The 26,380-nt window shown below is 46.7% G+C and overlaps 1 protein-coding gene across 2 annotated transcripts in view; it reads left to right on the top strand.

Annotated features, from left to right (window-relative positions):
• TTC17 (tetratricopeptide repeat domain 17) overlaps positions 1-26,380 on the top strand; it is a 65,023-nt gene that overhangs the window by 4,794 nt on the left and 33,849 nt on the right. For both annotated transcript variants that reach the window (XR_012252662.1, XM_073658169.1), the window contains exons 2-15: positions 3,245-3,334; positions 3,415-3,584; positions 4,068-4,179; positions 4,645-4,776; positions 5,460-5,569; positions 6,159-6,324; positions 16,686-16,825; positions 16,917-17,077; positions 18,993-19,105; positions 19,293-19,430; positions 19,770-19,885; positions 21,564-21,732; positions 21,920-21,997; positions 23,077-23,301. Coding sequence is in view for 1 of the 2 variants with exons in the window: in XM_073658169.1 (XP_073514270.1) it covers positions 3,245-3,334; positions 3,415-3,584; positions 4,068-4,179; positions 4,645-4,776; positions 5,460-5,569; positions 6,159-6,324; positions 16,686-16,825; positions 16,917-17,077; positions 18,993-19,105; positions 19,293-19,430; positions 19,770-19,885; positions 21,564-21,732; positions 21,920-21,997; positions 23,077-23,301 (1,920 nt within the window). In the remaining variant the exon portion in view is untranslated. The remainder of the gene's footprint in view (positions 1-3,244; positions 3,335-3,414; positions 3,585-4,067; positions 4,180-4,644; positions 4,777-5,459; positions 5,570-6,158; positions 6,325-16,685; positions 16,826-16,916; positions 17,078-18,992; positions 19,106-19,292; positions 19,431-19,769; positions 19,886-21,563; positions 21,733-21,919; positions 21,998-23,076; positions 23,302-26,380) is intronic.

Genomic DNA, 26,380 nt, shown 5'->3' with positions numbered 1-26,380 from the left:
GGAGAGAGGGGGCACAGGGTAATGACAGGAGGAAGGTGGGAGGGGGCACAGGGTAATGACAGGAGGAAGGTGGGAGGGGGCACAGGGTAATGACAGGAGGAAGGTGGGAGGGGGCACAGGGTAATGACAGGAGGAAGGTGGGAGGGGGCACAGGGTAATGACAGGAGAGAGGGGGCACAGGGCGCTGACGGGGAGGAAGGGGGCACGGGGCGCTGACGGGGAGGGAGGGGGCACGTGGATCTGACAGGAGCGAGCAAGGTAGGGGGCACGGGGCACTAACAGGAGCGAGGAAGGGAGGGGGCACACGGGGCGCTAACAGGAGCGAGGAAGGGAGGGGGCACACGGGGCGCTGACAGGAGGAGGGAGGGGGCACACGGGGCGCTGACAGGAGGAGGAGGGAGGGGGCACACGGGGCGCTGACTGTAGGGTGATGGAGGGGCACTGAGCTAGTAGGCACTATTTCTACTATATTGTATGAGAAAAACGGTTTGGCTTGGAGCCGTGACCCTATTTCATTGTACCCGTCTGAAAAGTTTGCAGTCATACTAAGTGACGAATTGTGACGTTAAATTTGCTATCTTTGTATTCAAAGCGTACGTGGGAGGGGGGTCACGTGCCAACTAGATTCTCCTGCGCTTCGTTCTGAATGTTCTAGAACAGAAGTGCAGCAGAATGTAGTCAGCATGTGACCGCAAGTGTACAGATCACATACATATGGTCATATGACCGTCCGTTTGGGCTGCGATTACAAGAGGATCGTGATATTGTGCGCATTGCATGCTGTTGTGATTTGATGGCTTGCAGCCAAAAAGTGGCAACAAACACTATTCATTCAAGCCTAAAAAAAAAGTTTGTTTTTAATGTTACTCAATTGTCTTATTGTGAAAATTTTTATTAAAAGGGTATTTTCATGTTATTAGCATGAAAAGAAACACATTTGCTATTGACTTGCTGTTTGTATATGCTGCCATTTTCCGGCAATAACAACTTTTATCGGACATGGTATATAGCTAGTTTCTATGGAGCTCGGCCAGTGGTGAAAGAGGAGGAGTTAACTCATAGAATACTGGCCAGCTCTCAAGCCCATTTATTTCTATACAGCAGTTAGCTTCTCACTCCCCTTCCTCTCAGCTCCTGACAAGCTGCTGTTATAAATCTTTCAAAAATCCCCAGCCTGCAGCATCAGCATTTCCCAGTGCAGTTTTCCCAATCACTGCTCTCACTGTCCAGAGCTGTGTGCTTGTTCAATTGCACTGTTATTTCTAAATGCAAATACAGTGATACCACTGTACACTCCAGAACAAACTACTCATAGCTGAATCTGTTATGGCTGAAATTTTGCTGGGCTTTACAGTTCTACTAACACTACAGCTGTGCTACACACCAGAACTGTCACTCAAGTAGCAATGCTCACCCCCTCCACCCCCCCAAACCTAGAAATCAGGAAGTGAAAAGACTATGAAGCTCAAGAGAAGACTTGAAAATAACCCTTTCATTTATAAAAAGAAAAGTGTATTGTTTTCTCATATTAAGTTTGAATTGTATTTTTCAGATCTACTCTTTTCAGGTTTATTGATTACTTTAATACTGCCCCTATATACAAGAATATATCTACTATAATACTGCCCCCTATGTACAAGAATATAACTACTATAATACTGCCCCCTATGTACAAGAATATAACTACTATAATACTGCTCCCTATATACAAGAATATAACTACTATAATATTGCCCCTATGTACAAGAATATAACTACTATAATACTGCCCCTGTGTACAAGAATATAACTACTATAATACTGCCCCCTATGTGCAAGAATATAACTACTATAATACTGCTCCTATGTACAATAATATAACTACTATAATACTGTCCCCTATGTACAAGAATATAACTACTATAATAGTGCCATCTATGTACAAGTATATAACTACTATAATACTGTCCCCTATGTACAAGAATATAACTACTATAATACTGTCCCCTATGTACAAGAATATAACTACTATAATACTGCCCCCTATGTACAAGAATATAACTACTATAATACTGCCCCATATGTACAAGAATATAACTACTATAATACTGCTCCCTATGTACAAGAATATAACTACTAGAATACTGCCCCCTATGTACAAGAATATAACTACTTTAATACTGCTCCTATGTACAAGAATATAACTACTATAATACTGCTCCTATGTACAAGAATATAACTACTATAATAGTGCCATCTATGTACAAGAATATAACTACTATAATACTATCCCCTATGTACAAGAATATAACTACTATAATAGTGCCATCTATGTACAAGAATATAACTACTATAATACTGTCCCCTATGTGCAAGAATATAACTACTATAATAATGCTCCCTATGTACAAGAATATAACTACTATAATACTGCCCCCTATGTACAAGAATATAACTACTATAATACTGCCCCCTATGTACAAGAATATAACTACTATAATACTGCTACCTATGTACAAGAATATAACTACTATAATACTGTCCCCTATGTACAAGAATATAACTACTATAATACTGCCCCTATGTACAAGAATATAACTACTATAATACTGTCCCCTATGTACAAGAATATAACTACTATAATACTGCTCCCTATATACAAGAATATAACTACTATAATACTGCCCCTATGTACAAGAATATAACTACTATAATACTGTCCCCTATGTACAAGAATATAACTACTATAATACTGCTCCCTATGTACAAGAATATAGCTATAATACTGCCCCTATGTACAAGAATATAACTACTATAATACTGCCCCTATGTACAAGAATATAGCTACTATAATACTGCCCCTATGTACAAGAATATAGCTACTATAATACTGCCCCTATGTACAAGAATATAACTACTATAATACTGCCCCCTATGTACAAGAATATAACTACTATAATACTGCTCCCTAGGTATAAGAATATAACTACTATAATACTGCCCCTATGTACAAGAATATAACTGCTATAATACTGCTCCTATGTACAAGAATAAACCTACTATAATACTGCCCCCTATGTACAAGAATATAACTACTATAATACTGCCCCTATGTATGAGCACGGAGATCCTGGTGTTTCTGGTGCAGTGAATGGTCCCTTCTTGCTTTTCCTCTTCCTCTCTGTATATGAGGCTGTCCCTGCCCTGACTGTACAGATTTGTTCCTTACCTCCTGGCTGCCGTTCACAGCTGTCTTCTCCTGCAGGTGGATTCACCCATGAACTTGAAGCACCCTCACGATTTAGTGATTCTTATGAGACAGGAGACTACTGTTGGATACCTGAAGGAACTAGAGGTGACTTTGTCCTCTTTATTTCTTCACGTCTCCCCATCCTTATCTTTTATTTCTTACCTTTCATCATCTCCTCCCGGCAGAAACATCTGGTCGCACAGAAAATTCACATTGAAGAGAATGAAGACCGGGACACGGGTCTGGAACAGAGACACTACAAAGATGATCCAGATTGTGTCCTGGCCAAAGTGCCTCTGGGGGACATGGACCTATATGATGGGACGTACATGTCGCTGGAGGACAGAAGTATCAGGTGCTGAGACTAAAGGGTTGTACAATTGCCAGTCATATGACAGCGACCCTCACATCTTGCATCCAAATGCTACCCAAAAATAGAGCCTGATTCCTGGGATGTGTTGCTTATTATGTTTTGTAAATTCAATACAATCAGTGTTTTATCAGCAGGAGATTATCACTGCCGGACTAGGTCTCATGTGCAGGCCAGTGAGGCTAATCTGTGTAACTCCGCCTCCCCACCATTGATTGGCAGCTTGTTCACAATGCTCACAGTACTCAGTGGTGTGGGCGGGGCTATACACAGCTCAGCATTCTGAGCACTGCTATATCTAACGCAGAGAAAACAGGGATTTTTTTTTAAAACTGCACCAAGCAGCCAAGTAAGTGACACATCGCTAGAATCAGGCTCTCTAGGTCTACATTATGCTGCTCTCAGAAAACCTGATTCCCTTTAAAAAATTGTATATCTTACGTATTCTAATGTCTTTTTAATTTACAGTCCAGAAGATTACATGGATATGCACAGTCCCTTACCTCCAAACCTAAAGCCCCCCGACTGCACCAGCATCATAGAGCTTCCTTTCAGCATTCACGCTTATCAGCACCTTCGGGTACAAACGTTAATATTTTGACATTTGTAACATAAGGCTTCATATGTAAGGAGGCCAGAAATAAACGGGAGCTGTGGCCCATAGCACCTAATCAGATGATAGAAGGCTTGTTTGGCTGCTAATACTTGCACAGATTTATAGCCCATTGCTGAAATGCATCCTCACGACAGCCACCACTAGGGGGAGCTCACTAGCCGCTTTTATTGGTCGAATATACAGAGACTATACAGTGAGCTCCCTCTAGTGGCAGCTGAGGATTATCATACGAGTCTGTATTATAAGTCTATAGATAAGTTATTTTAAGCAATTAATTAGCCCCCGAAACAACATAATGTGAACAAAGTAAAAAAAAAAAAAAGTGATGTCTGCATTCTGACTTGTAACTATGAGCTTCAGTTTATATTGTTGTTACGAGATGAGGCCCCCGTGGGTTGAAATAATATTATTCCTATTCTCTATCTGCAGGGTATTCAGGAAAGGAAGAACCTTTCCGCACCGCTGCTACCGAAAGAAGATCCCATATTTAGCTCCCTGTCCTATAAGTTGGGGAAGACCGTGGACGACGTTGGTCATAGAATACACGAGGCCCTTGTGAAGGTAATTTAAAGGACCGTACCAAAAATTGGAAAGAAATTCAGATGATATCGACGCTGCGCGGTGCGTATGCTTGTCAGGAGCAACAGACCGCATCATGGTGAGCATGCTCGTCACGTCTCACCATGCGGTCGCCGTGTCTGTCCAATCAAGAGTCACGACATTAAAATTACAATTTAGGAATTCTTCTATGGGATTAAGGGAAAAAAAAAAAGTCCTAAAAACAAATTTTAATAACTGAATCAAAACTAAAACATAAAAATTGGATTTTTGTACTTGGAATAAAATCCCTTTCTTGATGAATATATTGGGGGGGTGGGGAGCAGGACCATGGGCATAGACCCTGCCACCATTTTCTATTGGGGCCTCTCCAAAGAGACCAACCTGATGCTTGGGCCACACCGTACGTAGTGGGCGTACATGCTAGAATTAAAAATTATCATTTAATTGTTCTGAAATTTGAATAGCATTATAATTAATAAATCTAAGATAACACATCTGTTCCTAAACCAGAGATTGTGCAGCCATGGACAGCGCTACACAACGCTGCACAACTTATAGCCACCAGTGTGAATAATGCCTCGCCAGCCTCTAGGGGGCGCCTCACTGGGGAGACACGTCTGAGACGCACTGCTCCAGAATACACGTCCGTGGAGGAAATCATTGCTTTATTTTCTGTTTTGCAGAATACGACTTCCTGGGTCCTTTATAATATGGCCTCGTTCTATTGGAGAATACAGAATGAGCCGTTCCACATGGTAGAATGTGCCATGAGAGCTTTGCACTTTTCTTCCAGGTAATTCACCATTTCCAAGTTATATTGATATTGATGCTGATATTTAGGCATATGGGTGGGGATGAGCCATAAAGTGTTTAACGGCTGCAAAGAGAGGGATGATAAAAGCGAAGAAAGATCTGATTTATATTGGGGCATCCTGCAAACACAACTCTGTGCAGCAGTTTTTTTTTTTTGCATTGCATCTCTATGAGTTTGTTTAGCCAGTAATGGTATCAATATCTGGTTTGGGGAAAATATGGAAGAGGTGAGCATAGTATCAGCAGTAGAGTCTGAGCTTGCACGCCCTGCACTCCTAACACTATCCAAAATGTAAAATGCTAGCCTCAGCTCTTATCAGTGCATTTATCCCTTGGAATAGGTACTGGTTATTCCCCTAGTGTGTGTTATCCCACCATACCTCCCACACATAAAAGCATTAGCGCAGTAGATTCGCAGGCTGAATGGGCAGTCGCAGCACCAGTGCCTATCTGAAACGGGGCAACGACTCTGATGACCTAATCACGTATGTGATGGTCAGACATGTCGGCTTCTGAGACAGCGTCCTCTTTATTATGGTTTTCCCCTTATAATAACTCCTACCTTACAGGCTCAACAAGGGTGTTGCACTCCTGAACATGGCAAATGTCCTGCACCGAGCGCACTTTTCTGCTGATGCTGCTATCCTGGCTCATGCTGCACTCGATGTGTCTCCGGGGCCGGACGTATCTACTGACTCGTTGGTCAGCCACTACACCCTGGGGAATATATATGCAGTGAGTATCCTGGCAGGATTTGTCATAGGTGACTTAGAAATTTCTAGTTAATTCCCTTTAATCTGGAAATTTCACAGTCTGCGAGGATTTGTATAGCAGTACAGTGTATATTATTTACTGTTAGATGCTGGGCTATCAATTATCAATCAGCCCCGTTAACCTCTGAAAGGGGCAAATAATCATATGTCCATAGGATAGATAACTACTTGATCACTGAGCCGGGCCCTGGAGTGGACGGCGCTGGGGTAAAGCATGTACCCTCTGCCTTGTGTTGGAGCTTCCAAGGCTCTTTTTTTTTTTTTTTCTTTTTTTTCTTCGACGTATAAAGATTTTTTTTTTTTTTTTTAAGGCAGCATTTTAAGTTAAAAATAGTATATGCAAAAACATTTTTTTATTTTTTGTGTGGATGTGTTGGGAGACTTATTTTTTGGGGTTTTCTATTTGTAGCATTTACCATCCCATTATAAATGATAAAGTGATGGTTCGGCCTCTTGATGATCGTATTCTTAGGCTAGGTAGTCAAGATCAGATCTTGGGTGGGTGCGACTCCCGGCAGCCCCATTGATCCGCAGTTCCCAGCTTTCTATGCTGCCAGATGTAAACAGCGTATGGAGCCGGAACAGTAACTTACTTATTGTGACGTGACTGCTGCCTTTAGCTGTGTGTCGACGATGCGTTTTTTTAAGCTTTTCCGCAGCGGCAAAAACGCTGCAGATACGCTTAAAAAAAACGCATGGTAGAAGGTCTGCCATGGTCCCCAATGATAATCCGCATCTGCTGTGCACATGCTGCGGAAATTTCCGCTGCTGATTATCATTGCGGGAAAAAAACGCAGCACTACCAATTATTTTGCGGAAGCTCTGCGTTTTCGCCGCCATTGACTTGCATTGGACCACATGGCATCCGCATCACTGCATCTGTACATGCGGAGTATGGAGCCGGAACAGTAACTTACTTATTGTGACGTGACTGCTGCCTTTAGCTGTGTGTCGACGATGCGTTTTTTTAAGCTTTTCCGCAGCGGCAAAAACGCTGCAGATACGCTTAAAAAAAACGCATGGTAGAAGGTCTGCCATGGTCCCCAATGATAATCCGCATCTGCTGTGCACATGCTGCGGAAATTTCCGCTGCTGATTATCATTGCGGGAAAAAAACGCAGCACTACCAATTATTTTGCGGAAGCTCTGCGTTTTCGCCGCCATTGACTTGCATTGGACCACATGGCATCCGCATCACTGCATCTGTACATGCGGAATCCATGCGTTTCAATGTGCAGATGGTACCCGGGTCTGGAGAAGAGGAGACTCTCCTCCGGACCCGGGTACCATAGTACCTGTAAAAAAAAGAATAAAATAAAAAATAAATATTATATTTACCTTCTGATGGCCCCCGGTGTCCGTCTCTTCGCTTGCCGGCAGATCGCGGTGGACTGAAGGACCTGCGCTGATGTCATTTAGTCATGTGATGGGAGGTCCTTCAGTGTAGTGTACCGCGAGCTGCCGGCAAGCTGAGACCGAGCGAAGCAAGACTGCGGGCGCCATCAGAAGGTAAGTATAATATTTATTACTCTGTCGCCTCATTGGGGGACACAGGACCATGGGTGTTATGCTGCTGTCCACTAGGAGGCGACACTATGCATAATCTGAAAAAGATTAACCGTGGCTCCTCCTCTGCTGTATACACCCCTGGACGGCATCAGCCTTCTCCAGTTTTTGCTTAGTGTCGCATAGGAGGCACACCTAAAACTTTTACTCCGTTTTTCACCGACGGGATTACAGATGAAGAAAAGTGGGTCTCCTGCGAGACTCCCGGCATGGCTCCTTCCTCGACCCCTTATTATGGGGTGCACGGTTGAAGTTGAGATGGCTATTCCCCATGTCGCTCCTTCCCCAGCCCCTCGGGTGCTGGTCCGAATGCGAGACCCCCCTCCTTCCCCAATTCCTTTTTGTTTCTGGGTTGAGGTCGAGGCGAGGATATAGCCCCCTGACGGTGACAACAGCACCTCCCTAATCCCCCCTGGGGGTATTAGGTTGAAACGCCTCAGGTAGGGCCTGTACAGGCAGCAGCTTCCAGCAGCCAGCACACTACGGCTGAATCCAGGGACCCCAGCCCTGCTGCGGGCTCCTGTCGGGACCGGGGGGAGCGCAGGCAGAACACAACAGAGGCATAGGCCTCCCTGCGCCCTGTTTCTGCGGCAGCACCAGCTCTACGGTGCCTCAGGGGGACTCTTCACAGGCTCCCCCTTCCGCTATCCTGTCTTTAAATCCGGGGGGGTCCAGTTCAGATCCGGCCCCCTCCCGGACTTCCGCGCCAGCCTGCAGTCCCTTTGGGCATCAGGCATCTAATTTAGGCCGCTGCTTCGGCCTAGCCGAAGCCGCCACCTCCTCTCCCTGTCCCGCCCCCCGGATGACAAATGGTGTCATAGAGGGGGCGGATCGAGACTGAAAGTGCGCGATTTCACACAGTTCTGCCGCCCTTTTCAGCTCTCCGCCCCCCCTTCTTTCTTAACTTTACTCCAGCGGCCATTATCTGCTGCATGATAAGGGAAGACCAGCCAGTCTCCGGGGGGCACAGGATCTTCGGCGCTGGACCTAGGGACACACCGGTGGGATAAGATCACAGCTGGAGTTCTTCCTCGGCTGTGAGTCCAGGCTCCTCTGCATAGGCACCCCTGTAGGGCCCTCTGCATAGCCACCCCAGTGCACTATGCCGGGCTCAAGGTCCAAGAGAACCAGGCAGGACTGCTATTATGCACTCTGTACAGCCTGCAGCAATACTCTCCCAAGTGGCAGCACGTACCCGCACTGCCAGGACTGCATCCAGACTACTGTGCCAGAGCCCCAAGAAGCCCCTGCCAATACCTCGGTGTCTAATGCCACGCCGGAATGGGTCACTCAGATGAAATCTGTGACGCAGTTTATAGATAACCTAACCTCCACATTGCTTCGGGCTCTGCAGAGTCATGCCTCGGCTATGAACGCTACCCAGCAAAGGGAAGGCTCGACTTAGGGACATGACGACCCTGGCACATCCACGTCTAGGTCAGGACGCAAGCGGACCCACAGGTCCCGTTCATCTGCGTCATCCCATAGCACACGGTCATCCCATTCTAGGGAGAGACACCGTAGTTCCAGATCATCTAGACCATCCTCTACCAGGGACAGACAATGCAGTTCTCCGCAGCGATCCCCTACCAGAGAAGGCCTCCACCCTGGTTCACCCAGCAGGAGACCCCTTAGCGATACACAGGATTCGGAAGGCATCTGTGATTCCGACTCAGACAAGGAAACTGAAGGGTCTCTGATCCCAATCCCCCCTAGCAATACAGCGCTAGTTGAGGATGTAATATCGTCCATCCATCGGGTGCTGGACATTTCTGATCCGCCCCCCGGAGGCACCACAACACAAGATTTCCTTTGAAGGACTTCTGAAGCTGCCTAAGGTCTTCTTTGACCATCCAGAGTTTGTCGATCCTTAAAAAGCAGTTCTCACAGCCTGAGAAGAAGTTTACCAATCGCAAATATCTGGAGGCGCGGTACCCCTTCCCACAGGAGACCACCAAGGAATGGACAGATCCACCCGAAGTGGATCCTCCAGTCTCTAGGCTAGCAGCACAGTCACTCCTTTCACTGCCAGATAGCTTAACCCTCAGGGACACAGCAGACCAGCAGGTAGAACGCATGGCTCGTTCAATTTTCGAGGCCATAGGGGCCTCCCTGGCTCCCGCGTTCGCTTAAGTTTGGGCTGCCAATTCCATCCTGGCTTGGGCCCAGAATTCACAAGCTGGCCTCCAAGTATCTGCTCGTGAGCTGTCGGACCAAGCGGTTCAGATAGCAGTTGTAGCAGATTACATGCCTCATGCAGCTCTGGATTCTGCAAGGGGTGCAGCGTGGATAGCATCAAACGCCATCACGATTCGGCGTATCCTCTGGCTGCGGGAATGGAAAGCAGACGCAGCCTCAAAGAAGTCCCTCACGCATCTCCCGTACCTCAGTGGTCGACTTTTTGGTGAACAGTTGGACACGATGATATCCAAAGCCACCGGGGGTAAGAGTACCTCTCTGCCCCAACTGAAACCCAAACGCACTTGCAAGAAGCGTAACCAAACTCGATTCCGATCCTCGCGGAACTCTTTGGGCTGGTCCTTCTCGCGGCCAGCACAAAATAGCAACCACTCCCTACGCAGGGACAACTTGTGGTCGACTCAAAAGTCGGACAAGACCTGGCAGGCAAAAGCAGGCCAGTTAAAGTTCAAAGGAGGAAAATCTCAGACTTCCTCCTCATCATGACTCACGGACTCCGGAAGACACCCGACCTGTAGGCGGCCGGCTTTTGCTCTTTCATCAAGTCTGGCTGCCTATTACAGAAGACAGGTGGGTCAGGGAACTAGTGTCTTCGGGATACAAGCTAGAGTTCACTTCCAACCCACCAAGCAGACTTTCTTTCTGTTCCCCCAAAACCGCCAGCCAAGGCTTGTGCCTTCCGCCAAGCGGTCTTCTCGCTTCTTCAAGCAGGAATCATAGTACTGGTCCCCGCGGCCGAGCGCTTCCAGGGGTTCTACTCCATTTTATTCGTAGTCCCCAAGAAAGGAGGTGGCGTACGGCCCATACTGGACCTAAAACAGCTCAACAAATATGTACGGGTACGTCACTTCCGCATGGAGTCCCTTTGGTCCATCATTGCGTCCATGGAAAAGGGAGAATTTCTCACCTCCATAGACATACAAGACGCATACCTGCATATACCAATTGCACCCGCCCATCAGAGATTTCTCAGGTTCGCAATCGACTAGGACCACTACCAGCTCGTGGCTCTCCCTTTCGGACTCGCCACGGCTCCCAGATTGTTTACCAAAGTCATGGCAGCCACCATGGACGTCCTGCACTCCAGAAGCATAGTAGTCGTTCCATACCTGGACGATCTCCTTATCAAGGCTCCCACCTTCAAGGACTACGAGCTCAGCATCTCAATCACAATCGACACTGAGTCGCCTGGGTTGGTTAGTCAACCTACAAAAGTCATCACCAACCCCGAGTCAGTCTCTGACCTTCCTGGGAATGCTATTCAACACCTTCAGGGGTCTAGTGCTCCTTCCCAAGGACAAGACAAAAAAGGGGGTGGGGTGGTAAAGCGCAGTGCTTGTATGAACCTGTATGGAAGTAGAATATGCGTACAGATACAGTGGTCTGCTCACCTGAGTGGGTTGTGCAGACCGCACAACCCAGGTTAAACAGCTACTGGCGCTGATAGCGCTGCCACGATGCCTTCAGTGTCTCCTCTGGATTAGCAGATGGAGCTTCCAATCATGTAATTCCGGGTGGGGTCACATGGGTGATGACATCATCACAGGTCCTACAGGTCCTGCAGCTGAAATTGTATCCAGTACTCTGCAGCCTCCAGCCACAACTCCCAAGGGAAAAGTGAACAGTGTGCAAATTGAAGTGGTCAGTGGGGTGCTGGAAAAGGATAAAACAAACCTCTTTATTGAAGTCCAATAAAGAGGTTTGTTTTATCCGTTTCTAGCGCCGCACTGACCACTTCAATTAGCCTCTAATTGGGGGACACAGGACCATGGGTGTTATGCTGCTGTCCACTAGGAGGCGACACTATGCTTATCTGAAAAAGATTAAGCGTGGCTCCTCCTCTGCAGTATACACCCCTGGACGGCGTCACCCTTCTCCAGTTTTGTGCAAAAGCAGTAGGAGGAACGTAACATGGATAACATAATCATGCCTATAAGAAGGCAACTATGTACGAGCTCAAACAAAGACAATATGAGAACTCAACATAACGGCCCGGAATGGGAAACAGGGTGGGAGCTGTGTCCCCCAATTAGAGGCTAAGAGAAAGAGATTTTACGGTGAGTACACAAAAATATCCTTTACTCTGTTGCCTCATTGGGGGACACAGGACCATGGGACGTCCCAAAGCAGTCCCTGGGTGGGAAGCAATGGACGAATATTGTGTAGACGGGTCCCTACAATTGGGGCACCGCCGCCTGCAGAACACATCTACTCAGGCTCGCGTCTGGCGAGGATTGGGTATGATCAGTGAATATGAATAGCGGTACCAGAGCGCCAATAACAGGGCAAAAATATTAAAAGGACTGATTTATTAATACACACACAACGCGTTTCGGTGGACACAGCCACCTTCATCAGGTGTGACAAGCAGCAAACAATTGATCCTTATATACATTTGACTAGGTATACAATTACTTAAAAGGGGCGGGGCCAGATACAGAGTAATACCTCTATATTAACCCCTTGAGTTCATATATGCTCAATAGAGTAAAAAGGATTGTTATAAAATAATGCCTAATGAAGCATATAGGGTTCTTATAAAAAGGATTCACTGTAAAAAAAAACAAACTTGTGAATCCTATAATCTTAATACTTCATAGGATATATTGTCATCTACTACCCTATATTTTAGATTATATAAAAAAATAATAATAATAATTTTTAAATACAACATAAAACAATGCATAAATATAAAGTTATAAAATTACAATCAGTTTCTATCATTGTAATTAGGAAAAGTAGACGAAGAAAGGAAAGAGAAAAAAAAGAGAAAAAAAAAATTCCAAAAAATTAAAAAAAATAAATAAAAAAAAAAAATTCCAAAAAAAATCCCCAAAAAATAAAAAAAAATAAAAAATTTCTCTTTAAATTTTTTCTCCTTTCTCTCTCTCCTCCCTCCTCCCCTCCCTCTCTCCTTTCCCCTCTTCCCTCTTTCTCTCTCTCCTCCCCCCTCCTCCTCCATATAAAAGATATATATAATAAATTTGCTAAAATATGAAAACAATTATTTAAAAAGTTGTCTTCTCTATATTAAGGTTCAAACCTTCAGGAGACAAGGTTCCCATTTTGAAAATCCAATAATTTTCACGTGTAATGAGACGATTTAGTCTATCAGGGTGTGTATCAACTATATGATCAATGATAGTTAGTTTTAGGTTATTAGGATTTTTTTGATGTTCTTTTAAGAAATGATTAGAAACACTATGTAGGGGAAAGCCGTTTCTAATGTTTTGGCGATGTTTATTTAATCTGGAGTACATTTCCTGGATAGTGCGGCCGATGTATTGCAGGCCGCAGGTGCACTGGAGCAGATAGATCACATATGAGGACTGACATGTAAGTCTAAAGCGAATGGGATATATCTCTCCAGTGACCGCAGAGACGAATGTTTTGGCTCCGTTATCAATGGATTGACAGCATAAGCATTTAGGGACATTACATTTATAACATCCATTATTGCTAATAGGAGCTGAATGGTTCGGTCTTCTACCAATTGTTGTATTGCTAGGGGCTATATAGTTTCCTAGATTTTTACTCCTCCGATATATGACATGAGGAAATTCCGGTAAATGACCAGTTAATATTGGATCATTACTTAAAATGAACCAGTATTTTTTTAATAAACTGGATAACACTTGCGTAGGTTTACCATAAGTAGTAATCAGATTTAAACTGAAATCGTTGTTTGGCTCTTGGCTGGTATTCTTGGATTTGTTGATACACAAGTTCTGTGATAGGGATCTAGTTTTGGAGAAAGCATCCTCTAATAATTTCTGGGGGTATCCCTTAGCTCTAAAACGTTTTTGTAAAACCTTAGATTCCAGAAAAAAATCCGAATCATGTGTACCAATTTTTTCTGACACGCCAATATTGACCATATGGAATATTTCTAATCCAGCTGGGTAGATGGCCACTGTCAAATTCAAGATAGCTATTTACATCCACTTCCTTAAAGTGGGTAGATGTGGATATTTTACCCGAATTGTCTATATTTATCTGAAGGTCAAGATATTGAATATTACTCTCAGATATGGTAGAGGTAAAGGAAAGACCCCAGTCGTTAGAGTTTAATTCATCAATAAATTTGGCAGCCTCCACAGTATTTCCCCTCCATATGATAAACAGATCATCTATAAAGCGGCGGTACATAACGATGGATTTATCGGCGCCGAGGGATTGCGCGATGTGGATAGACTCGAATGCCCCCATATATAGATTTGCATAACTGGGGGCAAACCTCGTCCCCATCGCGCAGCCCCTCAGCTGCCGATACATCACCCCCTCAAAAGAAAATACATTGTTCTCAAGAATGAAAGTTATACCCCTCAATAAAAAGTTTCTTTGAGGATCTTGTAAGTTTGGGTCCTCATCTAGGAATATTTTAATTGCCTGTAAACCCAATACATGTGTGATATTGGAATAAAGAGAGCTTATATCGAGTGTAATAAGAAGACAGCCTGGAAGAGGGGGTAATTCTCTCAATATTGTAATTAAATGTGTAGAATCCTTTAAATGAGAATCTAGGGATAAAACGTACTTCTGTAAAAAAAAGATCAATATAGTGGGATAAGTTGGATGTGATAGAATTAATACCAGAAATAATAGGACGTCCAGGGGGATTAAATTTATCTTTATGAATTTTGGGTAAAAAATAAAAATAAGGGACTTTGAATTTTTTAATGTCTAAAAAGGATTTTTCTTTTTTATTGAGGAAGCCAGCTGTAGAGGCCCCTGCTACAAGTCCTTTGTACTCCAAAAAAATGGTTACAGATGGGTCTGCTTCTAATTTCACGTAGTAGTTTGAGTCGTCTAAGATTCTGAGGCCCTCCTTGATGTACCAGCCCCTGTTCATTATCACAGTCCCCCCTCCCTTATCTGCTCTCTTTATAATTATTTCTTTATTATCCTGAAGGGTTTTTAATGCACATTTCTCCTGGTAGCTCAAGTTGTTCACTTTTTTTGAAATTGGGGGGAATGTCCTAAGGTCCCTCAAAATTAATTGTTGGAAAGTTTCAAGGTGTGAACCTTTGTGATGTAATGGATAGAAATTATTTTTCCCCTTCACATTTACATGAGTGAAAGGGTCCAGTAATGGGGGGCCTGGTATATTAGATTCTTGAATGGAGGGGGATACTGTTGAGCATGAACTAATAGGATGTGATTTTCTCTTATCTTCCAATAGAAAATGCCTTTTTAGTGTCAATTTCCTTATAAATTCATTTAAATCACAGAACAAAGTGAAATTATTAAATGGGACAGCTGGACAGAAGGATAATCCTCGACCTAACAAGGATTGTTCAGCTTCAGATAGCACATAGCTAGAAATATTAAAAATACCCCCACAACCGATAGGGGTTTCTATCTGCAGGGAATTTGTATTCTGGTTCATTGGCAAGATTTCATTTTCTTTATATTTGGATTGTGTCTCAATTTCGGCATTTGGACTATTTTTGTTATTGAGGCCTCGGGTTTTTCCACTCCCTCTACATCCCCTAAATTTCTTTTTCGTTTTGGACAACGTCCGGGGACCACGTGAAAAAAATGTGTAATTTTCGTTTTATTAGTTTGAGATGCAACTGCATTCTGTGTTTGAGGATTTATCAAGATACTATTTTCATTCAAAATCGGAGATAATTCCAAGGATGTCATTCTGTTTATAGGGGGTTTTATGTGGTTTATACCACTTGTTTTATCAGAGGGTCTCCCTTGATTAAAAATATTCAGTGTATCCGCTAACGGGATCTGTCCAGATAACTCCCCAGCAAGAGGATTGGGTATGAACCCTGTAGTGTTTGGTAAATGTGTGTAGGCTAGTCCAGGTGGTTGCCTTACACACTTGTTGTGCCAAAGCCTGGTGCCGAATGGCCCAGGAGGCCCCTACCGCACGTGTAGAAAAGAACGCTTCACTTCCGCTTGTCCCTGGCAGGAAAAACGCATGTACGATCCGCATGTACAATCCGCATGCGTTTTTTCTGCCAGGGAGATGCAGAAACGCTCAGGAAAAAATCTGGAGCATTTCTGCATCGTGGGCACATAGCCTTAAAGGGATTTCCTCAAGTTTTTAAACAGTTAAAATTCCAAAGCGCTTGTGAAAAACAGGCCGCTTTGCAGTTTACCTCTTAATAAAAATCCTCCCCGTTCTCAAGACTGGACAGATTTTTAATTCTATAGTTTACACCTAGTTGCCTAGATTACCGGCCAACACTGCAGTATCAAAATGGTCGGTTACCTAGGCTATAAGCCACCTATCCGGGCTTTTTTGTTTTAGCATTGTTTTCTATGCATAATATGAGGTGTGAGGGTTGCAGCCATAAGTTATGTCGACTTTTACCTTTTTTTTCAATGATAAAATGTTGTGTAACGTTTTGTTTTGTTTTCTTATCCTTCAACACTGGCTTTTTTACCTGTGTGATCAGTGGATATAATACTCTGCTATACTTTTGTATGTCTGTGTATTTTGCTTCAGGCAACCCATTGGCACGCCATGGGGGCGCTGCTGGGGTGATAGAAAAATAATGTAAGAGAAAATGTATAATTCTCGCTGCTTCCTCCTTGCAGATGTTGGGGGAGTATAATCACTCTGTATTGTGCTACGACCGAGTCCTGGAGTTGCGTCCTTTCTTCTATGAAGCTGACAAAAAGAAAAAGGCCGTCTTGTGCCAGCAGAAGCTGGAGCAGAAGTTGGAGGCTCAGCACAGGCGAGTGTCTGCACCATAACACTAGCGAGGTATCTCTGTATAAAGAGCTGCAGGTGTCACGATGGCTCCTCACTTTTACATCTGTTCCCAGGTCCTTGCAAAGGACTCTAAATGAGCTGAAGGAATATCAGAAGCAGCACGACCATTACCTGAGGCAGCAGGAGGTTCTGGAGAAGCATAAGCTGATCCAGGAGGAGCAGATCCTCAGGAACATCATCCACGAGACACAAATGGCCAAAGAGGCTCAGCTAGGTAAATGCTGGGAATACATGGTCTTAGTTTGTGACACGGGAAGAAAACATTGTCCTTTATATTAGAGCAAGTCCAGGACAGGAGAGAGTGAAGAAAGGAAAGGCTGGGACTGTGTCCTGCAGGAAGCTGATGGGTCGGGGCTCTGCGTCCTGCAGGAGGGGAAGGGTCGGGGCTCTGCGTCCTGCAGGAGGGGACGGGTCGGGGCTCTGCGCCCTGCGGGAGGGGACGGGTCGGGGCTCTGCGCCCTGCGGGAGGGGACGGGTTGGGGCTCTGCGCCCTGCGGGAGGGGACGGGTTGGGGCTCTGCGCCCTGCGGGAGGGGACGGGTCGGGGCTCTGCGCCCTGGGGGAGGGGACGGGTCGGGGCTCTGCGCCCTGGGGGAGGGGACGGGTCGGGGCTCGGCGCCCTGCGGGAGGGGACGGGTCGGGGCTCTGCGCCCTGGGGGAGGGGACGGGTCGGGGCTCTGCGCCCTGCGGGAGGGGACGGGTCGGGGCTCTGCGCCCTGCGGGAGGGGACGGGTCGGGGCTCTGCGCCCTGCGGCAGGGGACGGGTCGGGGCTCTGCGCCCTGCGGCAGGGGACGGGTCGGGGCTCTGCGCCCTGCGGCAGGGGACGGGTCGGTGCTCTGCGCCCTGCGGCAGGGGACGGGTCGGGGCTCTGCGCCCTGCGGCAGGGGACGGGTCGGGGCTCTGCGCCCTGCGGCAGGGGACGGGTCGGGGCTCTGCGCCCTGCGGCAGGGGACGGGTCGGGGCTCTGCGCCCTGCGGCAGGGGACGGGTCGGGGCTCTGCGCCCTGCGGCAGGGGACGGGTCGGGGCTCTGCGCCCTGCGGCAGGGGACGGGTCGGGGCTCTGCGCCCTGCGGCAGGGGACGGGTCGGGGCTCTGCGCCCTGCGGCAGGGGACGGGTCGGGGCTCTGCGCCCTGCGGCAGGGGACGGGTCGGGGCTCTGCGCCCTGCGGCAGGGGACGGGTCGGGGCTCTGCGCCCTGCGGCAGGGGACGGGTCGGGGCTCTGCGCCCTGCGGCAGGGGACGGGTCGGGGCTCTGCGCCCTGCGGCAGGGGACGGGTCGGGGCTCGGCGCCCTGCGGCAGGGGACGGGTCGGGGCTCGGCGCCCTGCGGCAGGGGACGGGTCGGGGCTCGGCGCCCTGCGGCAGGGGACGGGTCGGGGCTCGGCGCCCTGCGGCAGGGGACGGGTCGGGGCTCGGCGCCCTGCGGCAGGGGACGGGTCGGGGCTCGGCGCCCTGCGGCAGGGGACGGGTCGGGGCTCGGCGCCCTGCGGCAGGGGACGGGTCGGGGCTCGGCGCCCTGCGGCAGGGGACGGGTCGGGGCTCGGCGCCCTGCGGCAGGGGACGGGTCGGGGCTCGGCGCCCTGCGGCAGGGGACGGGTCGGGGCTCGGCGCCCTGCGGCAGGAGAAGGGTCGGTGCTCTGCGTTCTGCGGGAGGGGACTGGTCTGGGCTCTACGCCCTGCGGCAGGGGACGGGTCGGGGCTCGGCGCCCTGCGGGAGGAGAAGGGTCGGGGCTCGGCGTTCTGCGGGAGGGGACTGGTCGGGGCTCTACGCCCTGCGGGAGGGGACTGGTCGGGGCTCTGCGCCCTGCGGGAGGGGACGGGTCGGAGCTCTGCGCCCTGCGGGAGGGGGACTGGTCGGGGCTCTGCGCCCTGCGGGAGGGGGACTGGTCGGGGCTCTGCGCCCTGCGGGAGGGGACTGGTCGGGGCTCTGCGCCCTGCGGGAGGGGGACTGGTCGGGGCTCTGCGCCCTGCGGGAGGGGGACTGGTCGGAGCTCTGCGCCCTGCGGGAGGGGGACTGGTCGGGGCTCTGCGCCCTGCGGGAGGGGGACTGGTCGGGGCTCTGCGCCCTGCGGGAGGGGGACTGGTCGGGGCTCGGTGTTGTGTGATGTATAAACCTGGTAATTATTTTAGGAAATCATCAGATTTGTCAGATCAGCAGCCATAAGCACAGTCTGCACTGCCCATGGGATTTACCCGTGCGTTACCACCGGGGAGACATCTTTGAGAATGTGGAGCTTGTGTTGGTAAGTATCTGCTAAATGAGAAGAGAAAACAAGGCAATAAATATTTCAGCTTTTTACATGTTCAATTCTTTTCTCTAAAGTAAATGCTCCCCTCCTGTATGCAGCAGTAACTTGCTGCAGGTTAGTCTGGTTGAGCGTTGCGTTACATTTCTAAGTATTTTCATTATACTTTTCCCTTTTTTCCCAGTTTGGTGATGACACTTCCTCAGCACAGATGACATCGGGCAATTTAGATCTTCAGGCAAATCAGAGTATTCTGCTGCAGCGCCCCCCAGTGTCTCGCTCTGCAATAAAAGTGTGGGGTTTGGATGCGTCCTCATTTCATGTACGTTGCATCATAGCAGTAAAGCGATGCACTATAAACATATGACATGGACCCATATATATACAGCGTGTACAGAGCCATAACACCACAGCGTCATGCACTGACCATTCTCTGTACCGCAACTCAGATCACATTTGCAAAAATCTGTCCACGATTGTGCACAGAGGCAGAGAAGTTTAACATTTTGAACATTTCTAGTTTTTTCAGACTTTGTGCTTACAGTAAATTTTAGTCGCTATGTTGTGATTTATTTTTATTGAAAAATGGTGTATTGTCCACAGGGTGTGGCAGAATTGGGTTAAAGTTTGGCGTTTATTTATTTATGTATTTTTTTTTTAGGAAGAAACAGATAATCTATGGCCGAAGAAAGCTGATTGTGCTAAAAAGTTTCCAACAGTTCCTCCACCTGAAGAGCTTCCAAAATATTACCTACCTCCTGGGCAGCCTGGTCTGAGGTGAGTGTCCAGCTGACCGTACACGAGACAGCGGGCGGCCATCGCTCCCTTGTGCCCCGTACAAACGAGACAGCGGGCGGCCATCGCTCCCTTGTGCCCCGTACAAACGAGACAGCGGGTGGCCATCGCTCCCTTGTGCCCCGTACACGCGAGACAGCGGGCGGCCGTCGCTCCCTTGTGCCCCGTACACGCGAGACAGCGGGCGGCCGTCGCTCCCTTGTGCCCCGTACACGCGAGACAGCGGGCGGCCGTCGCTCCCTTGTGCCCCGTACACGCGAGACAGCGGGCGGCCGTCGCTCCCTTGTGCCCCGTACACGCGAGACAGCGGGCGGCCGTCGCTCCCTTGTGCCCCGTACACGCGAGACAGCGGGCAGCCGTCGCTCCCTTGTGCCCCGTACACGCGAGACAGCGGGTGGCCGTCGCTCCCTTGTGCCCCGTACACACGAGACAGCGGGCGGCCATCGCTCCCTTGTGCCCCGTACACACGAGACAGCGGGCGGCCATCGCTCCCTTGTGCCCCGTACACACGAGACAGCGGGTGGCCATCGCTCCCTTGTGCCCCGTACACGCAAGCTCCCGACTGGCGGCTCAGTGTTCATGTGTTTTCAATGGTCAGCATGGAGAACACTTCTAACGGACACAAAACATTGTATCTACCCCAAAATAGTATAATTAAAGACGTCAGCTCAGGGCGCAAAAAAATAAGCCCTCACCCGGCCCAAGATCACAAAAAATGAGAACGTTACGGGTCTCGAAAAATGGCAGCAAAAGCGGAAAAAAAGTTTTGACAAATTTCATATTTTTTTTTTTTTTTTTTTTTTTTTTTTTTTTACACTGCTTAAATACTAAACAAGTATAGAGGTTTTTTTATCGGTGTACTCGTACCAAGCTGGGGAATCATATTGCCAGGTCAGTTTTACCATATAGTGAAAATGGTAAGTAAAATACCCAAAAAACAATTGTGGAATTGCACTTTTTTTTTTTTTTTTTTGCAATTTCACTGCTCTTGGAATTGTTTTTCCTGTACACTATGTGGCAGAATGAATGGTGTCATTCAAAACTAAGACTCATCCAACAAAAAAACAAGCCCTCATACCACTATATAGCTGGAAAAATAAAAAAAAGTTATGTCTCTTAGAAGAAGGGGAGAAAAAAAAACAAAAACGGAAAGTCTCCCTTGTTGAAAGGGTTTATATATTTCTGTGGATGCAAAAATCAAGTAAGTTTTAGATGCATCATAAAGGAGCACTCCCCACTCTTACTATCAGTAATTTGTGTACAACATGTGCAGTAAAATACTTTCTGGTCGCCATCTTCTGCCGTTTCTGGCACTGCTCCGGTTTCCCTCCTGGATCATTTCCCTGCAGCTGTGACCAGCAGCGCTTCTGTTTGGACTGGAAGTTACTTTCTCAAAGTAGGTCTATGAAAGTAAGAACCGGACTCTCATGAACTTACATTAAGGCAGGAGCTAACAGTCCGCTGTGTGAGCCGACAAGTCAGAGATGCAGGAGGGGGACCGGAGCAGCGCTGGAAACGGCAGAAGATGCAACAGGAGCTATTATAATGCACACGCTGCACCCAAATTACTGGTGACTAATGGAGAGAGCAAGAATTAGAAATGCTGGAGTGTAATACGTGCAGTCCTGATGTATTTGGTTTAAATATCACCGTCTTTTAGTGTCAGTCCAGCCGTCTTGAAGCAGTTGAATACAGTAAGTGATCTGCCCACGCCTGACTGCACATCCGTTCCAGAAAAGCGCAAGAATGAGTCTCTTCAGAGGCTGCTAATGGAGGTGGAAGGAAAGCTGGACCTGCAGCAGCTGAAACCAGAAAGACATGCACAGCAGGTATATATATATATATATATATATATATATATATATATATATATATATATATATATATATATATATATATATATATATATATATATATATATATATATATTTTGCACACCACATTGCCTTTTCCACAACCGCTCTCTTACCAGCAGTCCAGCGCCTCATTAATCTCCTTCTTTTTTTTCTTTCCCAGGCCCTGCAGTCTCTCATCAACAACCTCAGTATTTCAGAAGACGAGTTAAAGCTCTCATTATATCATTCTCTTGCTCAGGTCTGTGATGTTCTTCATGTTTTAAATTAGAGGCACATATATAAAATAATGAAAAATTGCAAAAAAAAAAACCCTTTTTTTTTTTTTTTTTTCTCCTTGCCACCATCCGGCTAAGATGCAGACTTTAAAAGATTTGCTGGGACAATCTTTAACATTGATGGCCTATCACTAGGATTGTCGAATCATTGGAGGTGCCACACTGCACATAATTGATATTGTTGTGTAATAACCCAGACTATAGAGTTAGAAAAAATGGAAAGCTCGTGGTTTAAAGCCGCGCTGCCGACCGATGAAGAACCGTCAAACACCAGAGATAATGTAAAATAAAGGCTTTTTTTATTTTTATGCGCGTTTCGATGTGTAACCCACGTCTTTTTCAGGAAACAAAAAAAAAACATATGCATATAAAGGGTTCACAGAAGTTTATATAGGGGAACATTCTGAAAAAAGGCACCAAGAGAGACACATGATAGTGTGACATGTAGGGTAGGTACATAATGCTGTTCAAGTGAAATTAAATAAAAAATATATATAATATATGAGAATAAATGAATACATCACTGGAGATATAGAACATTAATTTATTTTCACATATATATATATATATATATATATATATATATACACACATATATTTCATTTATTTTCACTTGAACCTTGTCATGTGCCTACCCTATGAACTGATATTAAAGGGGTTGTCCACTAATCGCGACATCCCCTTTTTAAATACTATATTCCCCAGTGTAAAATGCACCTCCCGCATCTGCACCGTTCCAACGATGTCGGCATCGGGTCTCCGCACAACATCGGTGAAAAGGCGACGGTGAGGGAGGTGAGAATCTATGGTTTTTATTTTGGTCTGGGAAGTAAAATATTTGAGACTGGGTATTCAGAGTAGTGGACGACCCCTTAAAAAAAAAAAAAAGTTATGCCTCTGGAAATGGCGCTATGAGGTGTGACTGATGCAGCATCGCTGCTGATGAGGACCGGTCCTGTGACGGGATCATTGCTATAATACTCTGGGCTGAATACCTGGCATGATATAAGGAGCACGGTTTAATATGTTGGTTCTCTTTCAGCCAGCAGGTCCGGTGTGGTCCGTCCTGAACGAGGCCGCTTTGTATTGGCGAGCTATAGGAAACTGTACACAAGCCATCGCTTGCCTGCGCAGAGCCCTGAACACGGCTCCAGCTCACTACCAACACATCCCACTGGTGAATCTGGCCACCCTACTAATGCACCACGGACTTCACCTGGACGCCAGCAAATTATTAGCACAAGCCAGGACCTTGGACCCCTCCGAGGTGAGTGCCACAGGTCACACATGTTGCAGAATCCACTTTTACGCAAACTTCTATGTCCCCTTTATGACAGCAGAGTAGATCCATTCTCTGGGACCCACTCACTGGAGCGTCCGCCATGATGTCTGTGTAATACACAGGAGCCACTTGTCTACAAGTGTAAGGGGCACTGCATGCCATCATTACCTACACTGCCTGATCCTTGCACACCCATGTACATCTTTTTTTAAGTCAAATGTTTTTTATTCATTTTTATAAAGATTTTAACAAAAAAAAAACCAAAACAGACAAACATTGGAGAAACACAGTTCTCCACCCCCCAACTTTAAGAAGCATTAAACTTAAGTTATTTACACATCTTGGCTCTGCAAAACCAGCAGAATTAGATGAAAAAATATTTCAACATAGTAAAAATAGTCAATCCAATTACATATAACTTGTGGAAGTACTAATAACATTTTTATTAATTTTCAAAGAAGTTTAATTTGAGGCATCATATAAACGTAACTTAAAGTAAGACGAGGCGAAATCTCCTCAGTTCTCTAGATGTCAAACCAGAGCCATCAATCCATAGACCCCATATCTTGTCAAATTTAGCGATGGCATCTCTTTTTAGGTATATGCCTTTTTTTCAAATTTACTAGCCAGTTAACTTCATCAATAAATTCTGATATCATAGGCTCCTGATCTGCGATCCATTTTTGGGCTATCAATTTTCTTGCCATCTATAACATACGTGCCGCCGCAATTTTGCCACACTCATCAATAGTCAGATCTTCAACATATCCCAGTATACATACTAATGGTGAAAGCTCGACATCGATTGAATAAACCCTGTTAATCATTGCTTCAACACTCTTCCAAAAGGACACCAAGATAGGACAGTTCCACATCATATGAAGCAGATCTGCTACGTTAGTTTTGCATCTAGGACCGTGGGGACTTGAACGAAATCATATGTTAAATAAGATTTGAGGTGTCCTGTATACCTGGTGTATCACATATATATGGGACAGTGTATGGGATTCACTTAAAGACAGCTGTGGAACGCTTTCCAGTATATCCGACCAGTGATTTTCCTCTGTGGGTCCCATTACACTCTCCCATTTCTCTTTTGATCCCATCGGCTGGTTTGTCAATATGATGTCTAAGAGAATGTTATAAAGTAATGAGATCAATCCACGAGAACCCCTCCCTCCAGAACAATGCCTTCCACCCGATATGTGTGCCTAAATTGTAAGTATTTATAGAATTCAAAGGGAGGTAACCCGTATTCATTTTGCAGCTGTGAGAATTCCTTAATCACATCACCTATCAGCACTTGATTAAGTCTGTTTAAACCCTTGGCGCTCCAGGAGCCAAATAACACCAGTTTCTATAGATTTGGAAGCCATGGAGTGTTCCATAATGAAGTAAATTGCGAAACCCCTTTTATTCCTTGTAATTTTTTCACCGTCCCCCAAAGTTTGTGACATAACAGCATAGTCGGTATTTTGCCTCCAATACTTCATAGAGTTTATCTGATTGGAAATAATGATAGCAACATGCGCTGAGCTCCCCCTCCCCCAGGGTCGTCCCATACACCAATGTATATCTCACATGGATATATATATATACACTGCTAAAAAAATAAAGGGAACACTTAAACAACAGAATATAACTCCAAGTAAATCAAACTTCTGTGAAATCAAACTGTCCACTTAGGAAGCAACACTGATTGACAATCAATTTCACATGCTGTTGTGCAAATGGAATAGACAATAGATGGAAATTATTGGCAATTATCCAGACACCCTCAATAAAGGAGTGGTTCTGCAGGTGGGGACCACAGACCACATCTCAGTACCAATGCTTTCTGGCTGATGTTTTGGTCACTTTTGAATGTTGGCTGTGCTTTCACACTCGTGGTAGCATGAGACGGACTCTACAACCCACAGAAGTTGCTCAGGTAGTGCAGCTCATCCAGGATGGCACATCAATGCGAGATGTGGCAAGAAGGTTTGCTGTGTCTGTCAGTGTAGTGTCCAGAGGCTGGAGGCGCTACCAGGAGACAGGCCAGTACACCAGGAGACGTGGAGGGGGCAGTAGGAGGGCAACAACCCAGCAGCAGGACCGCTACCTCCGCCTTTGTGCAAGGAGGAACAGGAGGAGCGCTGCCAGAGCCCTGCAAAATGACCTCCAGCAGGCCACAAATGTGCATGTGTCTGCACAAACGGTTAGAAACCGACTCCATGAGGGTGGTATGAGGGCCCGACGTCCACAGATGGGGGTTGTGCTCACAGCCCAACACTGTGCAGGACGCTTGGCATTTGCCACAGAACACCAGGATTGGCAAAGTCGCCACTGGCGCCCTGTGCTCTTCACAGATGAAAGCAGGTTCACACTGAGCACATGTGACAAACATGACAGAGTCTGGAGACGCCGCGGAGAGCGATCTGCTGCCTGCAACATCCTTCAGCATGACCGGTTTGGCAGTGGGTCAGTAATGTTGTGGGGTGGCATTTCTTTGGAGGGCTGCACAGCCCTCCATGTGCTCGCCAGAGGTAGCCTGACTGCCATTAGGTACCGAGATGAGATCCTCAGACCCCTTGTGAGACCATATGCTGGTGCGGTTGGCCCTGGGTTCCTCCTAATGCAGGACAATGCCAGACCTCATATGGCTGGAGTGTGTCAGCAGTTCCTCAAAGAAGAAGGCATTGAAGCTATGGACTGGCCCGCCCGTTCCTCAGACCTGAATCCGATTGAGCACATCTGAGACATCATGTCTCGCTCCATCCACCAACGTCACGTTGCACCACAGACTGTCCAGGAGTTGGCAGATGCTTTAGTCCAGGTCTGGGAGGAGATCCCACAGGAGACCATCCGCAACCTCATCAGGAGCATGCCCAGGCGTTGTAGGGAGGTCATACAGGCATGTGGAGGCCACACACAATACTGAGCCTCACATGCCCAGGCATTGTCGGGAGGTCATACAGGCACGTGGAGGCCACACACAATACTGAGCCTCATCAGGAGCATGCCCAGGCGTTGTAGGGAGGTTATACAGGCACGTGGAGGCCACACACAATACTGAGCCTCATCA

This window comes from Phyllobates terribilis, unplaced genomic scaffold (genome assembly GCF_046119375.1).
Source record: "Phyllobates terribilis strain yellow unplaced genomic scaffold, ASM4611937v1 Scaffold_13__5_contigs__length_258822181, whole genome shotgun sequence".
Lineage (NCBI taxonomy): Eukaryota > Metazoa > Chordata > Amphibia > Anura > Dendrobatidae > Phyllobates > Phyllobates terribilis.
The sequence above is the reverse complement of the archived record's forward strand: the minus strand, read 5'-3'. Positions and strand labels throughout refer to the sequence as shown.